The sequence below is a fragment of the Zingiber officinale genome, chromosome 10B (genome assembly GCF_018446385.1).
Source record: "Zingiber officinale cultivar Zhangliang chromosome 10B, Zo_v1.1, whole genome shotgun sequence".
NCBI lineage: Eukaryota > Viridiplantae > Streptophyta > Magnoliopsida > Zingiberales > Zingiberaceae > Zingiber > Zingiber officinale.
In genome coordinates this window covers 96,417,681-96,426,863 of record NC_056005.1, presented here as the reverse complement: position 1 = coordinate 96,426,863, position 9,183 = coordinate 96,417,681, and the positions used below count along the sequence as shown (strand labels likewise).

The window sequence follows — 9,183 nt, the reverse complement described above, 5'->3', positions numbered from 1 at the left end:
ACATGAATTTTGTGAAGATTTATATCGAAAAATATAATAGTCAATTCAATATATTTTTTTTTCTCTTGAAATTATTATTGAAAAATGAAAAAAAAAACAAAGACATAATTATCTTTTAAAAAATTTCTCACATTTGACTTTTCTTTATCAAGGGGGTTAAATATTATTTTTTAAACACAAATGGGACAAAAAACTATTAAATAGAAAACACAGGAGGTTAAAGGTATTTTAGCCTATCCCAAAAATATCAATTAGATCAACTAAAAAAGTTAAGACTTGCCAAAAACAAAACTCTGCAAGTACTCTCAACCTGTCTCTTGTTTTTAAATTTCAAGTAAACATACATCCATTGAACAAGAATTAGATTTACTCTAACAAACGAATCCAAATACTAACCCCATGTTAGATTTAAACATCTTCATACAACAATAATAAGAGATGTGAATCCCAACTATTTGGTATTGGCTACATAATTCTTATACAGAAAAAACTGATCCAAGTCGCAATCTAAAATAATGAGACTGACTAATTAAGATCAACTCAACAATATATGAGAACTATTGATCAGGCTCCAGAATTACTAATATAGTGCATATAGACAATGAACACTAGTATTATAATTAACTTGGAAAGGGCAATGATAACCCTAAGCAAAAGGGGGCCCCTAAAGAAAGACATGATAAACAAACCTTGGCTTCATGAATGGCATTATGATTCTCACAGTGCCTCTTCAATCAGATCTTCCAACACCTTCCCAGCAATATCTTTGCAGAATTCACAAATTTCCAACCACTTCGATTCGATCCATGCTGTTCCTGTGACCTCATTTTTCACTATCCACTCTACGACTGTGCTGCTGCTGATGGGTTCACTTGGCACGCGCTTCTCATCTGATAACCGGTTTCTTAAAGTCGTCCACACTTCTCCGGATGTTGAAACACCCATCACGTCAAACTTATGATGGCCATGGCAGGCGGCAAACAGTGTGGATTGGCTAATGTCTAATAATGCTTCATTTACAGCATCAAAAAGGAGTCTGTGGCTCACGGTTCGCTTGGCTTCCTCGTCATCCATGTGCAATGAATCATACAACAATGAAGGATTCAATGGACTGTCGAGCGAATGCCACCTACCAAAAATCATGCTCTTCTTGTTCTCTAACCCAGATGATTGGATCAGCTTTCGCACAAAAACAAATTGATCATATTCTTCATCTGCCTTGGAGATAATCATGGAAGGCATCAAGGGCTTTACTGATGCTACGTCTATGTACGGACTACTTCTCATCAAGGACCGCGGAACTGACTCTATAGGTGGAGACCTAGAAAGTGCTTCTGGAGACAAAGATAAAGGGAATGCTATTACTTGAGATAACTAAATATACATGTGGTAGGAGGTGGGAAATACTTACGTGGGCGACCAGAGATGGCATTTGCGCAGAACTGTGACATAGTATTATTGATGTCGTCTGCTGCCAAAGTTTGGCTGAAACAACTTTGGTTACAGTTTCCCATTATCTCGGGTTTCTCAAGAGAATCAACACCCTGATTATGCATATAACAATACTAGAAGTATAAGAACATAGAAGAATCATTCTTTTTTATTAGCAAAGACAAAATGTGAAGGTGTGGTGTGGTGTGGTATGGGTATCACTATGAATGATTGAGATCATAAACATTGTTGTACAACATAGAGTATAGTCAAAGAGGAGTCAAATGAATGCGGAAGATATCCTCAATCTCATTGTTGACTCGTGTTAGTTAGGTTAACAAATTCACCAACATTTAATAAGCAAACAGGAAATTAAAAGAATAAGGTGTAATTTATGAAGCCAATTTGTGAAGTTTTTTTACCTTATGAAATATCCCTTCAGTTGACTCATCGTGTAAGTTTTCAGTACACTGTATGATCTCTGCTGAGGGAGTTTCCTCAAAAGATTCTGAAAAATCATCATTCAGTTTACTATTACTGCTGAAACTTTGCAACTGTACTCGTTCATCCTGCACTGAGGCAGATCTGAAGGACTTCCCTCTGCTTGATCTCTTGCTTCTAGAGAAGAAAAAACTAGAGACCATATCCTTGAAAGATGATCTCCTATTATTTGTCTTGGGTCCCTCAATCTGAACAATGGGTTTACCAAGCAGGGGACCAGAGATTTCCCCATTCAACATATCAACTTCACAAGCTGATGGAGAAAGTGGAACTGACTTTGATCTTGATAAGCTGCCATGCAAATTTTCATCATTCTTAGATCCAGATGAAGACAGGAATGCCGAGGATATCATTGTGTCATTTTCCTCCTTGGATGACTTGCTCCTAGAGAGAGCAAGTCCATCTTTGCTTCTTTCAATCTTTAGTTCAGAAATTGCAAGCATTTCACCTAAGGTGCTTGAGGTTCTGCATAATTCGCTTGGCTCATGACAATTATCACTTGAAGCTACCAAAGCCAACCTTTCTGAAAGGCGTTTCTTAGCTTCTCGAGTAACAGATGACTCTGGTGAATGAGATACTCGTGTAAAGGAGGGAGCTGAGATAGGACTGTAAATATTATGCATGCAACTGCAAGAATGCTCTGTTGCTGGAGTTGCATTTTCCATGTCGCTTGTAGATCCAATGTCATCTTCCATGTACTCACTTTCTGACTGATTAAAAGAGCTCTCATCCCCAATATATCCATTTGACAATACAGAAGATAAAAATACATCTTCTTTGTTGTAACTCAGGCTTTCTTGCAGCTGATGAACAATCCCCTTGTCTATTTCTCTCGAACCTGTCAATTCACCATTTGCCATAGCTTCACCAGAAAGTGGACCATCCGTCAGTTTTGGCAGATTGTTAGGAAGTTTAGTCATCACACAATCAGTTCTCTCGCGGCAAGGCTTCAGAACCACTATCCTTGTCGACTGAGACAAATTCTGACCCTTTGGCTGCAATAATTCACGGGTCCAATAATGATGATTATTATCTTTTCTGATACTTTCCACTGAATCTGTAAGTAATTGCCTCTCAATATGTTTGTCAATCTTTTTCACAGTGGTGCTGGAAGGTTTCAGAACAGTAATTCGTGTTTTTTGTGCAGGTATAGGCACACTCTGGAGCTCAATGAGATGCTTTGTGAAAAGTGGATTCGATTCCTCCAGAAATTTAAGAAATAAATCTCTATTTGAATTAAGAACTTCCACGGCATCTTGAAACTCCTTAGAATCAATGAACTCCTCGTTAGTAGCCAAGAGTTTTGCTTCATTGAACTTCTGACGGACAAGGCTCATTCTCCTTTGATATGAATTGTCATCAAATCTTTCTTTCTGCAGAGATTGCTTTTCGATCCAAACACTCTTTTGTGGTGGTTGCTGTACTTCATATACATCTTTAAATGTTTCCCCATGGATGAAAGACTGACTATCACATACCATAAATTTGTCAAAGCAATCAACTTCCTTCTGTCGATGAGGTTGAAGTTCTGCTAAATCATCAAATAGATGCCCCTTGTTTCTGACGTTCTGGTCAACTAAAACTGGTTGCTGCATAGGTAAGGAATCAAGACCCATTAGTCTTGCGACAACACTTGGAGGCTTCTGTCCGAACTCTATATCACCCAGCATCTCCTGTGACATAAGCATTTTGATTGGTGTTCCGCTTGGTTTCTTGTTTGGTGAACTCCTGTCTTTACTTGCTATCTATAAAAATGTAAATTAGATTGGAGGATTAAGAAATAAGTTTGGTTTCATGCACATGGATGGCTAGACAGTGAAAGTTTAGAATGACTACATGCTTGCCCTCCATCTTAGCTCCAACAGGATCTATAGGCTCATTCGGTATATCTGCACAGTTCCTCATAACTGCAAAAATCCAACAGATTATTTTACTCAATAAACTGCAACTTCGAGAATGGAATACATTTCCTAGATCAGAATACAGCCAAGTTCATAACATCCAAAATCAGAAAGCTGCAAACTGTATATCAGTTAAAGATAATAAAATTAAATGAAAAAAAAGGAGATGATTAAACAAGTGATTAGCTCAAAAAGTAAGACCAACATAGGAACCCCAAAAGGAAGGATAAAGACAGATCACTGGAACTGATGCTGGAGGCAAGGTTCCTAATCAAATTAGAAGACATTGCAAACATTCATGGAGGATTGAACAAAACACCTAGCCTTTGATGACAGAACTGATCAAGCTAAAGAAGACCGATACTTGAATGTGATTAAGAGAAGTACCATCTCTATGTGGTCTCTCAGTCACCATTTTGGTTCTGGTTATGCTTGTACCATCGTCAAACATGTTAATCATTCTTCCCATGCATCCTGGAAAAGAATCCAGTGGATCCATCTCACTTGCTAGTGACACCATTTACTGAGTTGCCTGAAAAAGACGATAGACAGAGATATCTGTAATGTCTCATTGATGCTAAAACAAACTATGTTGAAAAATAAAAGGAGAAAGAATTTGTAGAGGGGGAAAGAAGAAATGTTATAGTGAATGAAATTTTTTACCATGTATAAAAATCAACATTACAGAAAATGCAAAATTCTCTATGTTTTCCAAAGAATGAACTCCTATTTTGTATAGCAGACAAATCACTTTTATCATAAGACACAAACATAATGCAAGACCCAGTGTATAGACATTCAAGAATCATTATGTAGACATGAAAGATCAATTATGTGGACATGTAAGATCAACTATGTAGATATGCAACAGCCCCTATATAGTGGGACGTTATTCTAAAAGAAAATGGAAAATGGATGACTTCATTTACAAGAACAGCTTCATGGCAGGCCATAATTTTAGCAACTACCTTTGATTTAGTCATAATTTTGAATGACTTTTGAGCACAAGCCCTCGATTCAAAACTACTTATTCCTAGCTTTTTCTCGTCAATAATAATAATATGATAATTATTGATTTGTGATAATAGTTAATTATACATGATATAAAATCTTATTATGAATGAGCATCATTTGTTGTGTTGTATATATATATATATATAAAAAGCAACCTGGTGCACGAAGCTCCCGCCATGCAGGGTCCCGAGGAAGGATCCATTGTACACAGTCTTATCTTACTTTTTGCAAGAGGCTATTTCCAGGATTCGAACCTGTGATCTTTTGGTCACATGGCAACAACTTTACCATTGCGCCAAGGCTCCCCTTCTACTTTACTCAAGGATCCATTGTACGCAGTCTTACCCTGCTTTTTGCAAGAGGCTGTTTCCAGGATTCGAACTCGTGACTTGTTGTGTCGTATATGAAACCATTATATTGTTTACTTTTCTAAAAAATATATATTTTTTTTTACTTGACAATTACAATTCACTGATCCTACAAAGCTAATCAGACCTATACTTGGATATTTTTTTCATATATGTTCACATAACTTTAAGACTAATGTTGTAATGAAGGAATCACTATATATACATTCAAGATCCACTATGTAAATACATAAGATCCACTAAGACCAAATATATAGCTTGAATTTACTAAACTGCGTAGCCAGGTTTCCTTAATACCATAATATGCACCTAAATTTCATATTTACCAAAACGCATAGTTATTTCCCATTATGCCCCTCCTTTACCCGCAGTCGACTGCTATGCGATAACAATCCGCTAAACTTTTTGTGCTCCCATTATGTGGTAGTCTAATGAGCTCGTGGCAAAATAATTCAAGACGGTGCCAAGTTTAGAAACCCACATCTCTCTATCTGAGATGTGAAATTCCCGTCCGAGCTCTCTATCTAATGAACTCGAACTCAAATATTAATATTTTCATATTGTTCGGTTCGATTTGATTCATTTGCACTCCTAGTCTTAGGTACCTCAGGAACACTTCAAACAAAGTTTATTACACTCCTTACATCCTTCTGAGTATAGTCATACTCTCGGCTAGGATAGAAAGTTGTGGGTTTCTAAAATCGACATAGCCTTGAATTGTTTTGTCACAAGCTCATTAGACTACCACATAACAATAAGGGCATAATGGAAAAAAGTTACGTGTTTGGTAAATATTAAAGTTGAGTACGCATTTTGATATTATGGAAACCTGACCACGCTGTTCAGTAAATTGACAAATATATAGATATGCAAGACACTGTAGTGAACTTTTTTTACCAAAAAAAGGTAAACTATAGTGAAGTTATATGTTAAAAATAAATGAGAAAACAGATCAGACCACTTATATTACAGGAACGGATCACAAGGCTTCCATAACTTGAAAACTATCTTTTTACATGGCACAGGTATGATGAAGAAAGCCACCCTAGGCTAATCAAAGGAAACAGAAATCATAATAGATGAAAAGATTTGATGGAAGGCACAGACATATAAAGCAAGGCAGGTATTGAATGTTAAGATTTAGCATTTGAGACAAAAACACAATATGCAAGCATGAGAAGCAAACCATTAAAGGAAAGAATAACAATTTTTGACTTGAAAAACAAGGTTCACAACTTTGGGAACGGATCAACACAGCTCTCAAAAATACCAGCAAAAACCTTCAAAATAAAACACAACACAAAGAGTCAAATGCATGGGGCAAAAGAAATGCACTAATGCAAAGCAAGAAAAACAAGCAAACAAACCCTCGGGACAGGAAGCATCATATGAACCAAAATTACTTTAGAAAATCTTTTAGCAAATAAAAAGAGCAGAAAGCTGGATTCCTAGCTTCGCCTAATAAGACCGAGGGAAACGAAAAGTCATTTTAGCAAAGGAAATTGCAAGATAATTACAGGGGTGGAAGAATATTGCTCCAAATAAGGCTGAGTGGGCACAGGGTCTATCATAGAACCAAGCGCCGTCTGGCAATCTGGTGGGAAATCAGAACAAAATCAGCACTTTTTCTCGTTATAGTGTCCAAAAGAGCCAGGTGCTGTTTATCAAAGAGAGTACTCAATCAATCGACCAAATTATTAAGCGCGACAGTAGCGAAACCGGAAACGCTCCGAGAAAGTTGAAAACTTTCAGCTCGGAACACAATCGACCACCAAAATCCAGCGAGGGAAGCAACATTCCAAGCTGCAGTAATCGAGACCCCTCTCCGAAAAGGACGAAAGGGCAAAAAAAAAAATGAGTACGGAACACAGAGGAGGAATCCAATCCAAGCCGGGGAAAAGGGGAAAGAAACATAGATCAGGGGGAAAAGTGAGGGGAGGTCAGAAAAAGGCTGGGAGACCCAGCACCGGCTACCTTATCGGCCTTTAACTGCCTCAATCTCCGCCGCGCTCCCTCCGCCTCCACCGCTGCCACAACCTCCCGCCGAGACGGCACCCGGCAGGTTCTTGTACGCCGGTTCCTGCTTCAATCGCAGCGGCGACTGGAGAGAGCGAGAGAGAGAGAGAGAGAGAGGAGAACGTGTGCGTGTTTGTGGGTGTGGAAAAAGGAAAATAATTGGATTTGGTTTTATATACCTTGTTCCGATTGAGACAGAGCAGGTAAAGTTTATTATATTTACCTGCATATATTATTTTATGCGGAAGTTGTTGCTGAACGTATTAAAAAACAAAAAAAAAAGGTTAACCTTTTCTACTATTTGCTTTTGATATTTCTTTCTTAAGTTTAATTTTACATCCAAGAAGTTACCTCTCTTTCTTCAAACTACACTAACTTTTTGAAATTATTTTTAAAAAAATAATCTTCAATATTTAACCCCTTTATCATTCATTCTTCAAGTCTAGAAAAATTATCTTAAAATTCTCAAACATAATTTAAACTTTATATATCGTGTCCTCGTATTTAAAAAAATATTTTTATTCCCGGACCAAATATAATAGATATCAATTTATCTAATTATTTTTTATTTTTTTACAAAAAATCTAAAATGAATTATAATTTCTCATAAATTTGACATATTAAAACTAAAATTTAATATATTATCTATCAAATTGAGTACGACTTTTTAAATGGTACTCAATTAGATGGAAAATATATTAGATTCTCTTTAAATGATGCTCAATTTGATGAAAAATATACTAGATTATCTTTAAATGATGCTCAATTTAGAAAAAATTATATTAAGTGAAAAAGTCATGCTCAATTTGATAGAAAATATACTAAATTTAAGTTTAAATATGCTAAATTTAGAAAAAAAAAATTATATCTCATTTTAAACTTTTTGTACCTAAGAAAATGAGGAAACGATGTTTATATATATAGGGAGTTGAAGCAAATAAAAATATATTAGATTCTGTTTAAATGGTACTCAATTTGATGAAAAATACATTAGATTCTTTTTAAATGGTGCTAAATTTAAGACGAATTATATTAGCGAGAAAAAAATCTTCTATTAGCGATAAAAAACCCTACTCAATTTGATGAAAAATATACTCGATTCAAATTTAAATATATTAAATTTAGAAGGAATTATATCTCATTTCATTTTTTATATCTAAAAAAATAAGGAATAAATAGGTAATAATATTTATATATTGGGAGTTTAGGCAAATAAAATTTTATATGTAAAGAGTAAAAATATTTTTTTATATGCTAACTTGATATACAATTTAAGTTGTATTCGGGGATTTTCAGATAATTTGCTTTTTAAATTTAATTTTACATAAGTTACATCTCTTTCTTCACACTACACTAACTTTTTTAAATTATTAAAAACAAACCTTTAATATTTAACCCTTTTATTATCCCTATGTGATTAGGGATGAATAAAAAATTTAGAATTCAGTTGGATTAATTTTATTTTTTATTTTTTATTAATTCAGTTTTCTTTTAATTTTAAAATTTATAATTCCATTAAACTGTGATCATTTTTATTTTAAAATATAATTAATTAAATAAAATAAGTAATTAATTAAATAAATTTTAAATTTGATTAGTTGGATTTTAAAATTTTAGTTGATTCGGTAAATTTAGTCGAAAATTAAATTAACTTATAATTAATTGGCTCGGTTTATTCCATTTTTATAAAAAAAAAATTAATCCTTTCAATTTATTCGGAAATTTTTTTATTTATTTAATTTATTCAGTCCGATTTTAATCAAATATTCAGCTCTCTATATATGTGACGATTACACAATAAGTAACAAATATTTTGATAATTTTAAACTTTTATGAATATTTTTGAAAAATATAAATTATAAAATTAAAAGTTCTTCTATTTTGACAATAAATCACTTCCTTTCCATTTCTGGCAAGGTTAATTCACAGAGAGGATAAGATGATAATTGCAT

At 34.5% G+C, this 9,183-nt stretch overlaps 1 protein-coding gene across 3 annotated transcripts; it reads right to left on the bottom strand.

Annotated features, from left to right (window-relative positions):
• Positions 1 to 381: 381 nt before the first annotated feature.
• LOC122028780 lies at positions 382 to 7,396 on the bottom strand. 3 transcript variants are annotated; one of them, XM_042587667.1, is made up of 6 exons: positions 7,190 to 7,396; positions 4,221 to 4,365; positions 3,769 to 3,839; positions 1,854 to 3,677; positions 1,412 to 1,544; positions 382 to 1,334 (listed from the first exon to the last, which is right to left on the bottom strand). In XM_042587667.1, exons 2-6 carry the CDS (start codon positions 4,351 to 4,353, stop codon positions 718 to 720), a joined length of 2,778 nt encoding a protein of 925 aa, XP_042443601.1. In that variant the 5' UTR covers positions 4,354 to 4,365; positions 7,190 to 7,396; the 3' UTR covers positions 382 to 717. The 3 variants fall into 3 exon arrangements, with proteins under 3 accessions (XP_042443601.1, XP_042443603.1, XP_042443602.1); XM_042587669.1 differs by having other exon boundaries at positions 382 to 1,331; XM_042587668.1 differs by lacking the exon at positions 7,190 to 7,396 and adding an exon at positions 6,733 to 6,865.
• Between the last annotated feature and the right edge of the window lie 1,787 nt (positions 7,397 to 9,183).